The sequence below is a fragment of the Emydura macquarii genome, unplaced genomic scaffold (genome assembly GCF_026122565.2).
Source record: "Emydura macquarii macquarii isolate MOO-44397 ecotype Brisbane River unplaced genomic scaffold, CSIRO-AGI_Emac_v2 contig_3603, whole genome shotgun sequence".
In the NCBI taxonomy this organism is placed as follows: domain Eukaryota; kingdom Metazoa; phylum Chordata; order Testudines; family Chelidae; genus Emydura; species Emydura macquarii.
This window is the reverse complement of record NW_027133740.1, coordinates 6610907-6632066: the sequence shown is the minus strand read 5'-3', so window position 1 is coordinate 6632066 and position 21160 is coordinate 6610907. Positions and strand designations below refer to the sequence as shown.

The window sequence follows — 21160 nt, the reverse complement described above, 5'->3', positions numbered from 1 at the left end:
CAAGGCTCAGAAAAACATTTGATCCCCTGAGTCCACGCAACACCACTCTTCTGCAGTCAACAGCACAGTGCACCACCACACACATATCCAAGGGTCATATGCATCCCTCATTTCCATAATATCTGAGCACCCCACAAACTTTGCTGTATTTATCCTCACTACACCCCTGTAAGGTAGAGCTGGGCTAATCACCCATGTTACACACGGAAAACTGCAGCACACAGAAATGTAGAGACTTGTCTAAGAAAGTGTGAGGTGGAGCAGGGAATTCAACCCACACCTCCTGAGTCCCAGTGTAGCACCATAACCACTAGATCTCCTTCCTGCCACTGCCAGGTTAATCATTTCAAGTGAATATCTGCCTGCACTGGCATTTGGCAAACACAGTGACAAGTGTCTACATTATACAAAATGGGGAGGAGGTGAATGACTGTCTGGTTGCATGATGGAGTAGCCCTGCCCTCTGTGGCCTGTGCTTTGGCATAGTCTCTTGATCTGTGCCCCAGCCAATCCCTTTGCCCTGGAGGTGACAAACCCACATTGCACTCAAACTACAAGGCAAAACAGCAATGCATACCTGAAAAGGATGGCAGCTTTTTGCTTGACATCTTTTCCAAGAATTTCCCAACGTCTTTGTTTTTGAAACCCAGAGTCAGCAAATATTGTTGGGGAGGCAAAGAAGCCCAATCAGCTGTCTGTGGTAAGATGTGTAGTCCATGAGGATCTGGAACAAGGCAAGGATAGCATTTTGCACCATGGCTTTTTCTTGAGGGATTTAAGTTAGCTACTCTCAAAAAAGAGATGTTAGCTTCCTTGCTTGAAAGAGAAAAGGGCTAAAAAGAGTACTGCCGTCAACTGAATTTAACATAAAACACCCACCAAAACAAGTGACCAGAGAAACCCCTTAAATGTGTTGTTAGGTGCCAAGGCACAGGTGTAAGTAGATTTTGAAATTCTGAATGTCGATGAATTTTTTTCACTAAAATTTAAAATTTTACCGAAAAGAGGGTAAACACGTTCATGAAAATTTTGTCTCATTTTTTGACTGGCTCATCAAAATATTCCTAAATTTAAAATGTCAACAACATTTCTGTTGAAATTTTTAATTTTAACAAAACAAAACAAAAACCCCAAACGCCACCATCCTGCACAAAAAGCAGAATGAAATGTTAGTGATGATGGTCACAAAAAATGTATCCTGTTTTCAACCAGCTCTATTTTTAAGCTGCCTAGTAGTATAGTTAGAGACAAACAGAAAATTCCACAGAAAATGGACTTACCAGCACATAAATGAAATGCAGTGAGCTGGATATTCCTCTTTCCCAAGTATTATGCCAATTGATGTCCATTAACTTTGCTAGAGTAACTACTGAGTTCCAATGATGTGATCTCAGAATGTGTTCTGTTTGGTACAGTCCTTGTGTACTCATACACTATACCCTGGATGTATGCACGTTCTGAATTTATGCAGATATTTTAAATGATCTAATTTTGTGCTATACCATTTCATTTTTTAAATCTCATTTGTACATCCAGAGTTTACTTAGCAGGTGGTTAACAGCCAGAAATGATAAAATACTACCTATTGAAGTCCTACGTAACTTTTAATAGGATGCAATTGTTGCTCTTAAAACCCTACCTATATTCTAAAAGCTTTCTGCTACTGATGGATTCTAAAGTTTAAAATAGCCTGTACTGTGCATTTGAATTTAAAAATATACCTCCTTTTCTTCCTGTCGATCAAAGGAAAACTTGGGGAGAAGTTCAGTATGATACATCCTCACAATAAGTCAAAACTTGAACCAAGATTTGGATGAATGAATGTTACTGGAATTCATTATTAAGGTTATTTTAACTGACAAGTCCATGAGAGGTTTGGCACTTCAAACAGTATTTTTTAAAAAGTGGTTTAATTCACATTTAAAATCCCAGAGAGATGTGGGATATGGAACCTCTCACCTGCAGGTCACAAGTTCAGACCTGTGTCAATCTGGCAGTGATTGAAAATCATCACTGTGACAGATATGACAATTTCCTGCAATCTCTTTGGGAGAGCTTGTTGAATTAAGTTTACATAGCTTTGTGTATTACAAATGCAGAGTTTATGAATTACAGTGGAATTGTGTATAACTTCTTTAGGAGGGAGACATGGACATTCCAAATCTTGGGAAATTTTATTTGCTTCAAAGAACTATTTTAAACAACGTCTCAGACAAGAAGGAATATTCGGGACACACGAAGGTAAGTAGGTCTCCTAGGAAATACGTAGGGGGAGGGAAATGCAAATACTTACCTTTGGATACAAACTTTCGAAGCTACACCCCGAGGAGAGAACCATTGTCTGATTGATTACCTATTCCCAGTCCCTGCATATCAAAGATCCAAGCTGCAGAAAGGAAAGGCTAACTTGTGTTCTTGTTCTGAGGAAAAGCTATTATGAACTTGTAACCACAGAAAAGCCCCTTGGTGGGGTTTGAAGGACTGTTCAACGACCAGAGTCTTTGCTGAAGTTGGGGATGATCTCTGGTAAGATTATCATCATATGTGTAGGTTCTTTTATTGTTTTTAATATGTTTTTCTGTTATGCTTTCACCTTAAGAATAACTGTGCTACTTAGAAAGGGCTGTGTGGAAACATTTAACAGTGGGCAATTACGCTGGGCATAGCCTCTGGAGAGAAAGCAATGGCCAGACACTGGCCATTTAGGCCATCTGGCTTGCTGGGGAACTCACAGAGTAGGCAGGGAACTATGCTGCCAGGAGAACTCCTGATCAGGAGGGAGAGAGATGCCAGTCTCCACACAAGAGAGGTGACAGCTGAAGAGCCTAGATGCCCACTCTAGGCTGAAGAGCCTCGAGTGGGTGTCCTTGCTAGTCCACGAGGTGCAGTTGTCCTGAACTATGACAATCACCAGCTGAAAGCTCTTTGATGAACTAAGTGAAATGGCTTGGAGTCTCAGTCCAGTTCTGAATAGACAAGTCACTACCACAATTGGTGCTACTGGTACCCTTCTCAGCTGCTTCAGCAGAGCGTCTAATGACAGTATATTTCTCCATCCTTGTCGTAAGTTCTCAGCTTTAGAGGGTACTCTGGTCAGAAATGGGATATATTCGTGGAGAAGCTTGCACTACAGCACTGCCTGCACTTGTTCCGTGAATATAGGAGGGCGGCAAATCCCCGAGTTGTGAGTTCAGCATCCTTCACCATCATTACATTCACAAAAGCAAACAAAATAAAACAAACCATGCTAAAGCTTTTAGTTGATTTTTTCTTGCATTACACAGAAGGCTGTACACAATGGACCCAATTATGACCTCAGATACATAGGACAATTCCCAGAGAACTCAATGAGCCAAATTCTGCTCTCAGTTACACCAGTGTCAAACAGAAGTAACTCCACTGAAATTTAATGGGAGTTATAACCCTGCACCTGGGGCCAGAACTGGGTCCATTACCTTTATTCTATGAGCAAAATAATTGATTAAAGTGGTCTATAAACCAGGTACTCTCCTTTTCCCCTCCCCTTTTTCTTTTTTTCTGTCCTTGGTTGTGGTAGTGAAAAAAGTTAAAAAATAAGGGTGACATTTTCAGATATGCCTAAATGATTTAGGAGTACAAGTCTCATTGACTTTCCAAGAAACTTGTCCTCCTAGGTCACATGTGTGCTTGTGAAAATCCTACCTCTCTTTATATTGTTTGGGGGAGATATGGTATTGGGAGGTGTGAATTTGTCTCCTTTTCAATCAGGTTCAGGGAGTTTTATATTATACTCCTTTTAATGCCAATACTTTTGTTCCCTGGAAGTTTTCCACAAATTCACATCAGCAAGTAAACAGAAGACAGCTACTTTATAACCTCCACGATAAATATCGAGTCCCTATTTTCTCTATTTAAAAACCACCACCACACACATATGGGTGTCCTTCCACTTGTAAAATCAAGGTGATCTGTCTTTACAGTGACGTTTTTAAAACAAAACATAAAATGAACAAAATAAATGTGCTCACTTGCGTACAACGCTTGCATGACTTTGTTGTAAGTGTGTGGACTTACTGGTGTCTGTTTGTTTTTTAGCAAGGAAGTTTTTAGTGCTCCTGAAAGATTCCATATTGATTGCCCTGAAGGATGAAGCCTTTATTCACCGAGCTGGTATGGCATGGAGAGTGGTATAGTCATATAGCCCAATCAATAAGCCTCAGCTCGGACCCAGGGCAATACCTCTATGAATTAGAGAGCATGTCAGTCTTCTGGAGCATTCTGCTAGAACTACCCACAAGGTGCCAGCTGTAGTGTGGGTTCTTGTGATGGGAGCAAATGTCCTCGAGCAATTGGACTGAGATGGAGAAATTTACCTTTCCCTCTGCCTGATCCTCAGTCGTGAACACAGTGTGATGCAGTAGGGTCTTATCATAGTCACCAAATAACTCAGTTAGCAATGATGACAAGACATACCTTTCCCCCCATCTTCCACTTTCCACGCCCATTCCTTTTTGGGATGAGGACCTACTCTAAATGCTTATCAACTTTGGAAAAGGCTGCTTTAACTCGCTCAACCAGCAGGTGACAATTGGGGTCACACAAAAGATTCCTCTGTTCACACAAGAACTCAATGCCTTTCACGGGATCCCCATTCACTTCTGGGTCCTACTCAAGGTCCAGTTTCTGAATGAGGCCTGGCTGCCCATTCATGACTGCTCAGAACGATCGATCATTAGTGCTCAGGTTAGGTGAAACCAATGAGAGGCAGAGCATCATCAGCAGAGGGGCCCTTGACTATGCAGCTCCCTACTAGAGATTAGGGTGAGCCCAAGTCTGACCATCTTCAGAGCACATTGCAAAGCCCAACTTGCAACAAAAGCTTTGCTGCAATAATGGAAGTCAAAGAAAAAAGCTTTGAGGCATCATAGGTAAAATTCATGCTTGTGCAGGGTGCCAGTACAGAGCCTATCCCTCACTTAAGTGGTGTTTGAGGACTTAAGTGCTACCTAGGTCATATGTTGGCCCTCTGCTCAGGGATGACTTTCACCCCAGGTGAGAGTAAGAATTTTCAGGATCAGGCCCCAACCACCCACAAATCAAACTCCATGTCAGCTACAAACACACAATCCAATAAGGTCCAATGCAACTTGAGAATGTGAAATCCACTGTTACCTGTGTATATGTACTCCACATAATTGGGGTGCTTTTTAGCAAAAGCTTCCTTCATCTTCTCTATTTTGTCAGCCTTTGCTTTTGTTGCAAATGGTGTATACATAACTGAAAAAGCTTCCTCTCTGGTGATGGCTTCTTCAATCATAGCCTTAAAAAAAAGGGAGAGAAATGATACACACTGTGCTGGTAAAAAGTGAACTGCCATTTAAAAAAAAAGTGGGGAGGGAAAAAAAAATAATTGCCGTCACAACTGATATTTTCCCCTTTAATAATTGCACAGTCATGCAAAGATAACACATTTTGGTCTTGAATATTAATTAGAGAGGAATTCAAATTAGTTCCAGAAAACATTGCCTATCTCATGCTCGGAAAATCAATTTAATGTAGAAAAAACATTTGTAAACAGTTTTCTGTGCAGTGAGCCTATGTCTTCAACGGGGAGAAAAATATTAGATAAATTACCTTCAAGTTAAAGAGACAAATTGATTCCATGTTCTTTGAAGGTCACATCCTTCACTTGAAGTTTTATTCAGTATTTGGGAGCCGGTTAAACAATACTATACATTCACATTACCCCTGGGGTTGGCATGAATCAAGCACTGGGCTGTACAGAATGTTAGCTTTAAAATGTTAAATTTATTCATAGTTTGCATAAAGAATGAAATTCATCCCTGTGCAGAGGGCCAGCACAAAACTTATGCATCATGTAAACCCTTAAAATAGGGCTTAAGCGTACACTATGCTGGCCTCCTGAACAGAGGTCAATTTTACCCTAAATGGACTAAAATGAGTAAAATGAGATCACCCCACAGCTGAACTTGTCCTCAAATGGGGTTAACTGCCTACATAGGTCGGAACTAATTTTGCTCAGCATTATTACTGCCCCTGCATAAGGCAGGATTTAACCACAGTTTCTGAAACAGCATTGAACACACACCACTCATTCTGGTTTGTATGTCCTGCTAAATCATGTTTAACACTGATTCAACTGCATCCATTACAGACACATGTTGCATTGGACAAAGCTTCAATAAAATTGGGAAAAACTGAAACATTTCTTCAGTGTAAGTTTGTATATAGGTAAACATTCACCTGACACAAAGTTAGTAGAGACAATGACAAAGAAAAAGAATGAAGAGACAGATCTACATATTGTAACAGGGAATAGCCCTTGTATCACCGAATCTCTGAAATTCTCAGTTTTTGAACTGAATGGTACACCTAGCTGTTTCACTGACAGACCAAATGGGCCTTACTTCAGAAGTCATTCTCAGTGATGTAAAATTGCCCAGGAAATAATGTGCATGTCTGAGTGATGTGCTCAACAGACAATCGTTTCTGCTAGGCTGGAATGGAAGACTGCAATAGGATAGGAACTAAGTATCTGTGTCCTTTTCTATAATGGCCTTAAACAGGTCCTTTTATATGTGTTATACCAGTTTACCTCCAGTAGCAGAATACTGGATCGAGTGGAAAGATTTATTTTCCTCATGCGATGTGTCTTGCGAATGACCTGTGTGTGGATGTGGTTAAGAGTCAGAGGGTCTGCCCTTCATAAACATTTTCCAAGGGAGGCAAAATTTATAAATAGGCAACTTTATATAGAAGAAACACGTGCTCCCAATAGCAAGACAATACTATACATATGGTAATGATATCCATTGAACCAATTTATTTATGCAACCACGGAATATAATGTGGAACCAGGAAATTAACTGCATTCAGGCCCATGCCCCCTCCATCTCCTTTGCTGGTATGGTCAGCTCTCACAGCAGCAAAATGGGGCAGTTTCACTTTGCAGGGACTCAGACAGGATGCCAAGCATACATGCAGGGAATTGTAACCCCGTTGCAATGTGGTGCTCAAAGCCATAGAATCAGCCTGTGCAATCATGCTCTTGGTAGGTAAGGCACAGTCTAAAGAAGCTGTAGCTGAGTGGACCTTCTGGTCTTTTTCTCCCAGTTTGTGTGTGTAAGGGCCATATAGACTACTCCTTTCCCCTTTGCCCTGGAGGAGTTCTCCAGGTCCTTGCCACAATGCTCAGTGTGATCACGCTCCTGCGACTTCTAAAATTCGGCGGGTGAAAGTGGATTTAAAGTAAAGTGACTTCAGTCTGCAGTGTAGACAAACCCTCACATACCAAACCTCAGAGACATTGAAAACCAAACCAAACCAAACCCTGCCTTCTTTCACCCTAATTATGGAGCAGGGAAAAGCCGGGATTGAAAAATTACACTGTTCTGCAGTTCAGAATGGGCAATATTCAGTCCTGGACCCGTAACAGGTTTAAAATATCTGTTATATCATGAGCTACCAGAGGTAGGGGCACTAAGGATATATCTGCACTAGAAAGAAAGAAAATGGCAGCGAGTCTCAGAGCCCAGGTCAACTGACTCAGGCTCAAGGGGCTTACACAACGGGGCTAAAAGGTAGCAGGTGGATGTTCAGGCTCAGGCTGGAACCCAGGCTCTGAAACTCAGCAAAGGGGGAAGGGCTTGGAGGCCCGGCTCCAGTCCAAGCCCCAGTCTCTACACTGCTATTTTTAGCTCCACAGTGTAAGCCTGAGTCAGTTGACCAGACTCTGAGGATCACTGCCACAGGGTTTTTTTGCAATGTAGATGTACCCTTACTGTTTCCTTCTGGTGAGATGGGATACTAGCATTTATGAGATATATGTAGAGTAGCCATGGCTAGCTCTGGCAAGTTGAGAGATATTAGACCTTAAAATAGCACCACCATGATTTATAGGAAAGCTCTTTTAAATGCAGTATGTTAAAACTCTAATTTTTCTGTCTCTGTAGGGACTGTACATGGTAACTAGCAAAACCTGGCTTTAAAGATGAAGGAATATGAAAAATAGCACCAATAAAATCTTCCAGAGACATTTTTAAAAAGCAGAGGCCCAGCTATTTGCACATGCAAACACAACTTACAGTTCAAATACAGGCATTCAACAGGGTTGACATTTTTGTACAGATATTGGGCATTCTTTATTCGCATTTGAGCACAAAACTAGAGAAAGCAATTTTCTAATATGTCGTATAAACGGAACGCATAGTGGTGTGCTGCAACATTGAGGTTTTCCTGGAATTTACTTGCATAACTCACTTTTGGCTTCACCAGCCATGAGACCAATTCAAAATCATGACAATAAAACCTTTCCACCGCCATGTACCCATAGATAGTCTGTGCAGTATGCAAATAGGGACCGGGTCAGTGTGCAATACAGTAAAATATCACTCAAAGGGGAAAAAAAACAGTTCCTTAGATTTTGGTCAATACTACTATTGAAAGTATTATTGTTACCCAAGAGCAATTTTTTTCTCCAGCTCCTGAACCTGCATGTAGCTGCTATTTGTTTTATTATCCCCTTGGATTTTTATGGGCTAAAATCTTTAAGGACATAAAAACTTCAGGGCATAAAAACTTCGGAACAGAAAACTTTATGCAATGGGGTCCCTAAAGATTGCTCTGCTGAAGTCTTTATGCATTGAAGTCTATATGCTTGGGAAGACTTCAGCACAGAAATCTGCAGGCATGTCTACACACTGAGAATGAGATGCTAGCAACCATTATTCCCCTCCTCCTGTGCACCCAGAGCCCATCCAGTACCCATTCAAGTTAGTGGAAAGACTTCCAATTACTTCACTGGACTTTGGATTGGGTCTCTGGAGAACAGGCTTGGGAAAGTCATTCTGTTTGCTGCCTTCATGCTTCTTGGTCTTCTAACAGCAGCCTCACCTTGATGGGCTCTGCTCAGGGGCAGCAGGGAGAGGATGTTGCTGTTTTACCCCACTAGTGGCAGAATCTCCACACCCCTGCCTCAGGATGGAAGTGGACACCCTTTAGGCAGGCAGAGACATCTCCCTATACACTATGTAAGGCTGAGATGGAATTTTCACACATGCCCGATAGGAGTGATTTGTGGGGACATCTCAGTGGTGTCATTGGCACTTCTTTGACCTCAGTGGGATTAGAAAAGTGGGTGAGGGGAAAGAATACCAGGAAAAGATGGTTGCAATGGATTCTAGTCTTTTGGGACGAGTGTTGTCTTACCATGTATAACGTGTTTGGATGGGGGAGGCAGGAGCAGCATAGTATAGAGTCCCCGCAAAAGACAGGTGGGCTCCCATTTCTTTTAAAAAGGAGAGAGGAAGAAGTGTGGGAACTTTTGGCCTTTGATCCAGACCTGCTATATTTATGTATAAACATATAAAATGGCCAGGGTTACCAAGAGTTAGAATATGGTCACAATGAATCTGAATACAATTTTTTTTCTTTATAAACATTTGAAACATTTTCAAACATTCCCTGTCCCTGACCTCTCAATTTTGGGGCAAGGAAAGTTAACAGAGCTACAATTCTCCCTCATTCAGGATCTGATGCATTGCTCACTGAAGTCACTCAGTGGGCATTGAATCAGGCCCACATTGAGCATTGCAAGGAATCAAAAGTACACTCTTCAGCAGTGCATTGAAACATAGGAATTGCTATACTGGATCAGACCAGCCCATCCAATCCGGTATCATGTCTCCAACAAAGACAGTACCCATTGCTTCAGAGAAGGTTCTTTAATATGAAATTATTAAATGCCTTTCCCATAGGAAACGTTTCCTCCTGTAGTCTATGGTTGACTTATGCCCTGAAGTGTGAGGGTTTATATCCTTGTTTTGGAACTGTGTGACATTAGAGTCTGTAGACAAATTATTAGACAGCAGAGTATTTAAACTTTCAACCTCAGTTACTGAATCACTGATTCATTTTAATCTGAAATAGAAGCATTCTCACGGTTTACCAAAGGCATGTTTAAGATTACATTGCTAAATTAAACTAAAAAAACTCCCAAACAAAAAACTCTTTCTAGACAGAGTTAAAAGTTTAAATACATATTCCTAGACAGAAGGAACATCACATATCCCCTTTATCTCTGACCACCCTACTTCTGCGGAAGTATACCAGAGATATTTTTTATCACGTCTATGAAAGAGGTTTCATAGACCGTTAAATGAAACTTAAATTTTAGCCAAAATAATCTTACATTATCTCTCTAATGCCCTCTAAAATTTTGGCAAGAACTCATGAAAGGACCAGGTAGATTTACAAGAAACAAAGCTTTCCTATGCCAACTTTTTATGGCAGATGATATAACTACTTTTTTTAATGAAGCTTTTGCTATTTTGCCTCACTCATAACGGACATGGGAGAAGAAAAATTACAGAGCGGCTACAAATTCTTCATAATGGTGACAGTTTTTGCAGCTCCACTCCCTAATCTTACTCCTCTTTAAATGCATAAAAGGTTTAATTTGGAAAATACAATTATCATGACATCTAGAATTAGCTAAACATTTAGACATCTTCCGAGAGCCTTATCTCAGGGCTGCAGCGCAAGCTCAGCCACTGCTGCATATACATCATAGCAGGAATTGATGTTTTTATTGATGATTTTTATTAATGTAATGATATCAGTCAGGGCAAAGCTGTGTGTCTCCTCTACAAATGGTTACTGCTCGGATGCTGGAATATTACACTTCTTAGAAATATGGGAACGCTGCTGTGCAACCTACACACTGTCCTCTATATTTTTCCAAATGTGAGGGAATATTTGGCAGCTATGCACTAAGGCTGTCAGTGCTGTGATATGAATATCTTCTTACCGTTGAGATCTTCTTAGGTTATTTTTATTTTTCTGGGAGAAAATAAGTAGCATGTTCTTTCCCCCAATCTGTTTATGCTATGAAAAATGATATATGGTACAGTAGATGAGAACTTTCTGCTTATCTATTAAGTAATACCTCCCCATTAATGTTGGTCACATCAAATATCAGTTTATTAATGTATTTAAGTTGCTACCAGTTTTTTTTAAATCAACTTTGCAGAGCAGCATAAAAATACATCTGTGGATTCTGCTGAGTTCTAACAGGCAGAAATGCTTAAGGAGGTTACTCTACAGTTCAAGATGGAACAGATATTTCAGTAACTGTCTCTGTATGTTTTGGGGAAAAGGATCCATGCTTTACATTCTTATGTAGGGATCACAACTCATTAAAAAAACTATACCTACCATAAATTGGTGGTAAGGGAAAGAAGTCTGAGGCTGTTACTGAAATTCCCTGCATATGTTGTTATCAGTTGGGGTAAGCATTCAGCAAGGTATCTACACATGTCTACAAAAACTCATCCCTCAAATCCCACAAACCATTATGCAGGAATGATGGCATCTCTTATGTAACACATGTTTACAAGCCAATCATGAGTGACATCAACTGTGGATCTAGGGGGACTGAATCTTTCCTTTGTTCCCCAAGATAGGAGTCACAGTGATGGATTTCATTCAGCGTTTCTCTTAGTTGTGGGTAGGGGGAAGACCCAAACCAATGAGACAGAATTATTTGGCATAATTAATGAGGCATAGCTAAATTTGTAATGGAAGAGAGGGGGGAAAGTAGTTGCTAAAATCTGTAATTTAAAGACCAACTCAACTGAAAATTCAATGCAACTCCAGTGCAAAATATGGTAGTCCACTGAATTGATGCCCCTCCCCCACATATTTTTGTGGAGAAGTACTGAAGTTGGACCAAAGAGCTTTTAACCAACATTGCTAAATGTCTACCCTTTCTTTATAAAGAAATTGTTCTGATAGTGAGCCATAGTATAATTCCAGCAGCTGAAAAGAACAATTTAATGTGACTTGTCCCTGTACAACAGAGCTTTCCTTCAGGCACCATGTAGGCCGGGGTCTTGTCTGGCCTGGTCGTCGTGGCCCTTCCTCGGGCCCAGGCTCTGAGGAAGGCCACTGCACCTTCCAAAAGGGGAAAGTTAGCATCTCTGTACAAGTCTTAGTCCTGGCCTTCTGGCAGGACAGACTGCCAAGTAGTCAGCCGCTTCGGGCCCGGAGGCAGGGCGAGGCAGGTGAGCAAGTAGTCTAGGGGTCTCCAACCCCTCAGGCAGGGCAAGACCAGTAAGCAACTAGTCTGTTGCCTCCGGTCTTCAGGTCCGGTGAGGCTGGTAGCAGTTGATTGCCCCAGCCCTTGGGCAGGGCGGGCGAGCAGTGTCCTCTGGTCTGTAGAGCAGGGGATGGTAAACACTCCCTAGGAAGCAAGGGGAGGGGGATGCAGGCCCACCCGAATCCACTGCGTCCCACCCCAGGGCCCTATCAGTGGCAAAGGCGATGCCACTGAGTCAGCGGGGCTCCCGCCACAACACGCTGACAGTGGGGGTTTCGCCCCTGACTCAGCCACTGGCTATGGCTGTCCCTGGGCTACTTCCTGCCCATATCCCCAGGTACCTGTATCCTCAGGGTCCTCAGGGTCACTGGGGTACTCGGCCCGTGGCAGGATCACCAGTCCCTCCTTGTCAACTGGTGGCAAGGTGGGGAGGTCCTCTGCAGAGGCAGCTCCTCTAGGTCACTGGGTTCCTGGGGTTCCTCTGCAGAGGGCAACTCCTCCAGGTCACAGGGTTCCGGAGGTTCAGCGTCAGGCAGCTCTTCCAGTCCAGGGCCACCCTCCGAGAGTATCTCCCAGCCCTGAGACTCAAGGGGCTCAGTCCAGTCACTGGGGCCCAGAGGCCCTATCCAGTCCTTAGGGCCTGGTCGGTTGGGCCACTCACAGTGCCTCTGCTCCGGGGGGGCGCGCGCACGCACGCACGCACGCACGCACGCTCGCTCGGGGCAGCGGCCCAGCTGGGGTCAGGCCTACAGTGCAGCCGGTGGGACGGCACATCTGCCTTCAGCAGCCATCTGTCCCTCACTGAGATACAGGGCCTGCCTTTTATACTTCCTGCCCCGGTGGAAGCTCCGCCCCTCTCTTGCCGGATTGGCTGGTCTGCCGGACCTATCACTGGCCGGCTCCCTGGTTGCCAGGCAGACTGGACTGCTGGCCCTTTCACTGGCTGGCCTTGGGATCACGGCCCTTCCTCGGGCCCAGGCTCTGAGGAAGGCCACTGCACTTTCCTGCACACCCACAGAACTAAAAGATCTACAGTTGTGGACCTTTGTGAATTTCATGCTACCAGCAGTGCTTTGGGAAGGGAGCTGATATTTGAACGTTCTGCCCATTGTTAGGTTTCTCCAATGACATAAGAATTGTGAACTGCACCCAATCAGAAGTTTTAAACAGTTTGATCTCAAAAAGCGAGGACAGTTTCACATCACATGGGACGAACCAAAAGCTCAGCATCAGTCAGTATTTGTGCAAACACAACTAGAGACTAAAATCTGGACAAAGTAGTCGGAAGCCACCAACTGACTCCTCAATGTGCTCATAGACTTTAAGACCAGAAGGGACCATCATCAGGGGTGGATTTAGGGGCAGGTGACTATCTGGGATGCTGGGCTTGGGGGAGTGCCGGGTTTGGGGTGCTGTTTTTGTTGTTTGCGATAAAATGGAAAATAGAATGTTTGAAGTAAAATGTTTCAGGTATTCCACATGTGGATTCATTTTTCACTAACTTCCTAGAATGATCTGCACTTTTGTAGAATCTTGTGGAACTTCCAGACTTGAATGGCATGAATAAATACAGATTTACAATCCTAGCATGCAAATATATTGTCTTATATGGCAGGGATAAATCAAGCATGCAAATCATGCACCAAAGTTGTGAAATGGGCTACAAATGTAATAAAAAATAAGATATTAAAAAATTTAACAAATGGGGTGGGGGCAAAGATGCTTCTTGTCTGGGGCTCCATTTAGTCTAGGGCCGGCCTTGACCATCATGATCATCTTGTCTGACCGCCTACACACTGCAAGCCACTGAACCTCACCCACTCCTGTAATAGACCCATAACCTCTGGCTGAGTTAATGAAGTCCACAAATCATGATTTAAAGACTTCACCATTTACACCTGCAAATGACTCATGCCCCTTTCTTCAGAAGAAGGCAAAACCCGCCCAGCTCTCTGCCAATCTGACCTGGGGGAAAATTCTTCCCTGACCCCAACTATGGCAGTCAGTTGGAGCTTGAGCTTTTCTGCAAGACCCAATAATCAGACTCCTGGAAAGGAATTCTCTGTAGTAACTTGGAGCCCTCCCCATCTAGTGTTCCATCACTAGCCATTGGGAATATTTGCTACTAGCAGTTGCAGATCGACTATATGCTATTGTTGGCAGTCTCATCATACCATCCCCTCCATAAACTTAACAAGCTCAGTTTTGAAGCCAGTTAGGTTTTTTTGCCCCCACTGCTCCCCTGGAAGGCTGTTCCAGAAAGTCATTCCTCTGCTGGTTAGAAATCTTTGTCTAATTTCAAGCCTAAACTTGTTGATGGCCAGTTTATATCCATTTGTTCCTGTGTCAACATTGGCGCTTAACTTAAATAACTCCTCTCCTTCCCTGCTATTTATCCTTCTGATTTATTTGAAGAGAGTAATCATATCACCCCTCACCCTTCATTTGGTTAGGCTAAACAAGCCAAGCTCTTTGAGTCTCCTCTCATAAGGTAGGTTTTCCATTCTTCTGATGATCCTAGTAGCCCTTCTCTGCATCTGTTCCAGTTTGAATTCATCTTTCTTAAACATGGGACACCAGAATTGTACACATTATTTCATATGAAGTCTCACCAATGCCTCGTATAATGGTACTAACTCTTCCCTGTTTCTACTGGAAATACCTCACCTGAAGCATCCTAGGATCGCATTAGCCTTTTTTCACAGCCGCATCACATTGGCAGCTCATAGTCATCCTGTGATCAACGATTACACCCAGGTCTTTCTCCTCCTCTGTTGCTTCCAACTGATACAGCTTATGGCAAAAATTCTTGTTGATAGGCCTTAAGTGTATGTCTTTGAACTTTGCACTATTAAATTTCATCCCATGTCTACTACTCCAATTTCAAGGTCATCCAGATCTTCTTGTATGATATTCCGGACCTCCTTTATATTGGCAATACCTCCCAACGTTGTGTCAGCTGCAAATTTTATTAGCACACTCCCCCTTTTTATGGCAAGGTCATTAACAAAAGTGTTAAATAAGATTGGTCCTAACGCTGATCCCTGAGGAATTCCACTAGTAACCTCCATCCAGCCTGACAGTTCACCTTTCAGTATGACCCATTGTGGTTTCATCTTTAACCAGTTTCTTATCCACTTTACAGTTCTCACCTTAATCCCCATCTTCTCCAACTTAACTAATAATTTCCCAGTTTTTGTTTTTTCTTCCATTTACTTTAAAGTGAATTAGCTCATGATCACTCAAAGCAAGGTTGTCCCCTAGAACCAGTTCTTCTATGAGGTCCTTACTCCTCACCAATATGAAATCTAAAATGTCATCACCTCTTGTAGATTTGGTGACTGTTTGGTGAAGAAATCTGTCAGCTATCACATCTAGGAAAATCTGGGCCCTACTATTATTTATAGCACTTGTTCTCCAGTCTCAAAACATGGGGGAATAAGAAGCAACACTGAGCGGAAATACTCCTTGAAGGAGACATGGAATGCTTATTTCTGGAGCTTTCCAGTGCCCTTAGCAGGAAAAATAGAAGCTGACACGAAAGCTGTGCAAAAAGCTGAAACTAACTGATGGAGACATCAGTCCTCCTTCCCAGCACACAGTTCCATGCCCTTTGGGAACCTGACCCAAACATGAGACGCTTAATCAGTCAGTGACAGACTGAGACAGACAATGTCTGCCTACAAACAGGATGACATTATTGGATTTCAGAAGTGCACCAATTAACATGACTGGGCCAGTGCAACGGCAAACAACATTTTATATAAGTGAAGGGCTGCTGATCTAGTGGCAGGGCAACTTGACTATCTGTAGAATTAAGGTTTTGAAAACTACTGACTTTTTTAAGATACTTCATCTGTGGTATCCTCCCTGGAATAAGAGCAGATGTCCAAGTGAACACTCATGTGGCAGTTAATACTTCTAGGAACTGCACAGGCTCCCCTCTATTGATTCATCTCCTTTCAGGGAGGTGGTGGTGTACAGTGATGGGGGGAAACAGGATAATTGAGGTATAACTCTTGAAGGAATCTGCAGCCTGGGAGGGAAGTGAGACTTGGTTTTCCTGCTGTTGCTTTGGCATCCTCCTGGATGGGTCTGGATTCCTCTGTGAATCTTCAAGCTCTCTTCCTTCTGCAGTCTAATAAACCCACCCTCTAAGCAGAGTCTGAGTTCAGAATTCCACTCCTGGCATTTTCATATTACTTTTGTACTTGGCGACATTTTTAAAAATGGCATGGACCGTTAGTCAGCCAGTCAGATTGCTCTCTTTTTCCACCTCTTTTACAACATAATTTATGGGTCTTCATTAATGGCTAACACTTTTATTGGGTTTTGTATTGTACTTTATATTGGATTTCAATAGCTACAGACTATGACCAAGATATGTATTGTCTATTACTTTAAATTGAAATATTGGTTAAATAAATCCATCTCTTCTGAAATTAGAAATAATTAAATCATCTGTTTTAATAAGAACGACATTCAAAGTGTTAACTTCTCATTGTGTGTAGATATTAGTATGATTCAACCAGCAATGACCCTGCCATTAATTATCTGATATTAAAAATATATGACTAATAGAAATCATGGGGAAGGGAGGAAAATTAACAAGGGGAAAAGAATATGTGGAAAAATCATTTTAAAATATCTTGGTTATATACATAGAGAAGGCTGCCTGGATGAAGATACCAGCAAAAACTACAGCAACAAAAAGCCTATAAAATAGCATCAGACATATTAACTTGCTGCTATTTATGGAAAAATTCAAATATAAGTGATTGGTGCAGTCTCATAAGCAAAGGGTCAAATTCTGCTTTTCAGTTACTCCAGATTTACACGTGTATAACAGAGCAGAGGTAGTTCTGAGTTCCAAAAATCAGTCTAAAGGTAAGCATTCTAGCGCTGTTTCAGTGTGCTTCTCATCATTATATATTACAGTGACTCCAATTGTGATTAGGATTCCGATGGCAATTGAGCTGCACAAACATTTCCTCAGTGAGGAAGGATGGTCAAGTGGTTAGTGCACTAGTTTAGGCTGAAGGAGACCTGGATTCAATTCCTGTCACTTGGGCTATCTCTGAATAAGTTTCCCTGAATAAGTAGCAGTTCCCTACTTCATTGGCATATTGGTAGGGAAAATATATTAAAGATGGGAGATGCTCAGATACTATGCTGATGGGAGCACATACTAAAAGGACAGTTCCTGCCCTAAGGATCTTATAATCTAAATAAGCATGACAGAGAAGAAGTAACTTTAATTGGTTGTAGATCACATCCTAAGTGACTTGCTCAAGATGACACAAGAAGTCTGTGGCAGAGTCAGGAAATGCAGCCAGATCTCCTAAGTCCCAGTCCAGTGTTTTAAGAAGACTATCCGTCTTTTGTGTGCAAAAACATTTTAGTTTTTGTAGTGGAAATGCTAGATGATTTCACTCCAAATTCCAACCAGAAAAATAAAAGCACAAATGGGTCAATCCTTTAAAACATCTGTGTCTTATATATACAATATGGATAGGCCTAGAGATTTTATTAGCAAGAGGGATGAAAGAAGATTAAAAGAAACTGAAATGTTATCCTCTCCCACAATGAGAAAAGTTAAAAATACGTCTTGGGACAAAAAAATACTGCTAGAGTATATGCAACTTGGATATTTCTTTCCATCTAACGACATTGTTTCAAAATTATGGGCCCAATCCTGAATTACTTACACTTACAAAATACCAGCTGAAGTCAATGGACTTTCCATGAGCATGGATTGCTGGATTGGGCACTTCTGAAGTGAAATATGACAATATGCTTAGCTACAAGATATATGGTGTGCTCAAGAACTGATGAGAAATACATTTTCTCACTAATATGATGCCACAGCTATCCAAAGAGACTAAACTGTCAATTCATGTGAAACCCTCCCTTAGAAGGACTAAAAAACATTCTCTCTGTTGCCACACTGAAAACCTGACATGCCATGCAGTGCTGATGACAAGGACACCTATATAGAACCAGCATCTAATACTATTGGTAGCCCCAATAACCAGATGAAGATTGCTGATGATATTTTGGTTATAGTCTGAGTTTTCTCGCAATTAACCTTGCTGTCTTGGGTCATGCTCCTACAAGATGTCAATTGAAGTAGAACTCTATGGAAGTCTTACCCACATGCTCAGGGTTTACCTGATCACCATATTTGGGGTCGGGAAGGAATTTTCCCCCAGGGCAGATTGGCATAGGCCCTGGGGGTTTTTTTGCCTTCCTCTGCAGCATGGGGCATTTGCTGGTGGATTCTCTGTACCTTGAAGTCTTTAAATCATTATTTGAGGACTTCAGTAACTCAGTCTTAGGTTAGGGATCTATTACAGGAGTGGGTGGGTGAAGTTCTGTGGCCCGTGTTGCGCAGGAGGTCAGACTAGATGATCATAATGGTCTCTTCTGAGTCTATGAGTCTATAAGTGCTCAGAATCTTGCAGGACTGGGGACTAGTTGCTTCATCATGCAGTAAATTAATTATTTTGTGTTGATGACATCCTAGATTTTTGACATGGAAAGGACTGAGGTCAGCAGTAATGCTGCATGAACGGAGCAAAACAAATTCTGTTTCAATTTTTAAAGAATTTGCATCTACCATTCTAGTGCTCCTTCTGTTTTTTTTTTCTGTAAACGTTTGAGCAATCCATTTGAACTGACTTAAATGTTTGTAGAAAGCCAAGTCCAGAAGCCCCATGCACAAGCAGCCACAGAGCCTGCAGGTTCTCTAGCAGGGGTTGTAACAGACAGATCGTCATAGATCCTGTAACACACACTCAACAGGGGGTTACGCTTCCCCAATAATCAAGGAACAGAAAAAAAACCCATGTTACTAATACGACCAATTGCAACTAAACCAGACAATTCTAATTTTGAATATTTGTTATCCACCTGGGGGTAAACTTTTGAAAAGATATTCTCTGACCAGAATAAAAAGCTTAATTCATTGAATAATATAATCCATTGCAAATTATTTGTTCAGTTCTATTCAGCATTACACATAGGACTGGTCAGGAATTATTTTTTGACAAAAAAACCCCAATTTGTTAAAGCCAAAACTGGACCATGGGAAAGTGCTAGTATCGATTAAGTTCCAATTTAAAAAATAGTTTGGAAAAAAAGTGTTGCAATTGGCAAAATATCCTATTTCAAGATTTTTGAAGCAAAAAATTCATTTTGTCAGTTTGAAATGACTTTTCAGTTAGTAAAAAAATGTAAAAAAAAGATTGAAATAAAAATGAAACATTTAGAAATTACCTAAATGAAATGTTTTGATTGACCCAATTCAATTTTTTTAATCAAATTTTCGGTTCATGAGAACTTGAGATTTTGATTTTTCATTTTGATTTGGGATAGGAAAACCATTCCCCACTGAGTTCTAATTATACCTCAGTCTCATAATGCAGTAGACAGAAAACATTATTATTCAAAACTAATATTGTGTGTCGTATTATACGTCATTTCACAGAAGTATAGTAAATGGAAGACCTCCCTTATAGTGAGAGACGTAAGGAACTCCATCTATTTAGTTTACAAAAAGAAGCTTAAAAGAGGCCTTGATCATAATCAATAATTTCCTAACTAGGGAGAAAATATCTGTCAGTAAAGGGCTCTTTTCTCTAGTAGAGACAAAGGGATATTAAGATCCAACAGCTGAAAGTTAAAACTGACACATTCAAGGTGGAAATAAAGTGCAAATTTTTAACACAGAGTGACCAGTAGAACATCTTTCCAAGGGATAAGGTGAATTCTCCATCACTGAAATGTCTCAGTCAGGATGGAATGATTGATACAATAATTACTAGGTGTAATTCTATGGCCTGTTTTATGCAGGAGTTCAGATTACATTATCACAATAATCCAGTGTGTTTTTAAAACCTGTAAGAGTTTAAAACGTGTGTGTGTGTGTGTGTGTGAGTATCAAGGCAAACAGACACAAGAGAAGACATAGGTCATCAGTGGAGAAGAGGAAAAGTCTAGGGGTTACTATAATGAGAAGAGAGAATAGCTGTTTGAACAGGTGAGAAAGAGACAAAGGAAGAAATAAGGTGAAAGAATCAATGTGATCAGAAGGAACAGAAGAAGGAAGAAACGCTGAGATTTTGATGGAGGAAAGATGATAATAAGAGTGTGTATGTGGATTAAGAGTCTCAATTTTATGCAGTAAGAGCATACCAGTCAATAGAAAGATTCAAGAGGGGGGTAACACATTTGAAGTCATGGAAGAGGCAGCAGATGGACTGTGAGTCTTATTCCAAAGCAAAATCACCAAGAGAAGAAACAAAGGTAGCCAGTAGAATCCTGAAAGCCTTGTGTCAGGCTACTGGATAAGAAGTAAGTGTGATAAAGTTTCCCCTGCATAAAAATCTCAATGATTCTCAAAGTCTCAATGATCTCCACCAAAATATCCTGTTCTGGGTCTGTCTCCTTCCTCTTCTCTGCTTTCTCTCAAAATCATGAGACTGCCTTGCAGAATTCTGGAGGAGGAGAATGGTTAACAAGAAAAGGAGCGTGCATCAATAGCTGTTGCTTTGGTTACAAAGACACATAAGCTTGTACAGTCGTGACAAGTTATTTTCAGCTTTATCCAGAGATAAAGCGAGATTATTAACATAAAGATTAGTACTTGTTAATGCTGCTTAGTCACCCTGTGGTGATAGGTAGCAATATGATGTCATGCCCCACAAAATGCTGGGTCATCGTTGCTACGTGCACTCTTAACAGTGAAATGACCTTTAATGCTGAATGCACAGAGTTCAGCAAAAAGGGGATGTTTGTTGGTGCATCTTCAATGCACAGTGCTTTCTAAGGCACCAATATTTCTACTGATTTCAGTGGGCACAATATTGGCCCACTGTATGTGACTGCCCCTAGATGTTATTGAATCCTTAGTCTAGCTCATGCTAAAGACACTAAACTGAAAGCCTGTGTCTTTGTCTAGTGAAGCAACGTCTGCCTCACAGGAAAAATCAAGTACCTGGAGCGATCCGACAAATGGGAAGATCTTCATTGACACTTCATGGCAAACAAAGGAGACAAGCA

General features: G+C 41.5%; 1 protein-coding gene across 1 annotated transcript in view; it reads right to left on the bottom strand.

Annotated features, from left to right (window-relative positions):
• Positions 1-21160, bottom strand: part of SPATA16 (spermatogenesis associated 16) — a 175842-nt gene that overhangs the window by 35477 nt on the left and 119205 nt on the right. The window contains exons 6-7 of the mRNA XM_067536563.1: positions 5152-5299; positions 578-724 (exon numbers count right to left, since the gene is read on the bottom strand). Of these exons, the coding sequence (XP_067392664.1) occupies positions 578-724; positions 5152-5299 (295 nt within the window). The remainder of the gene's footprint in view (positions 1-577; positions 725-5151; positions 5300-21160) is intronic.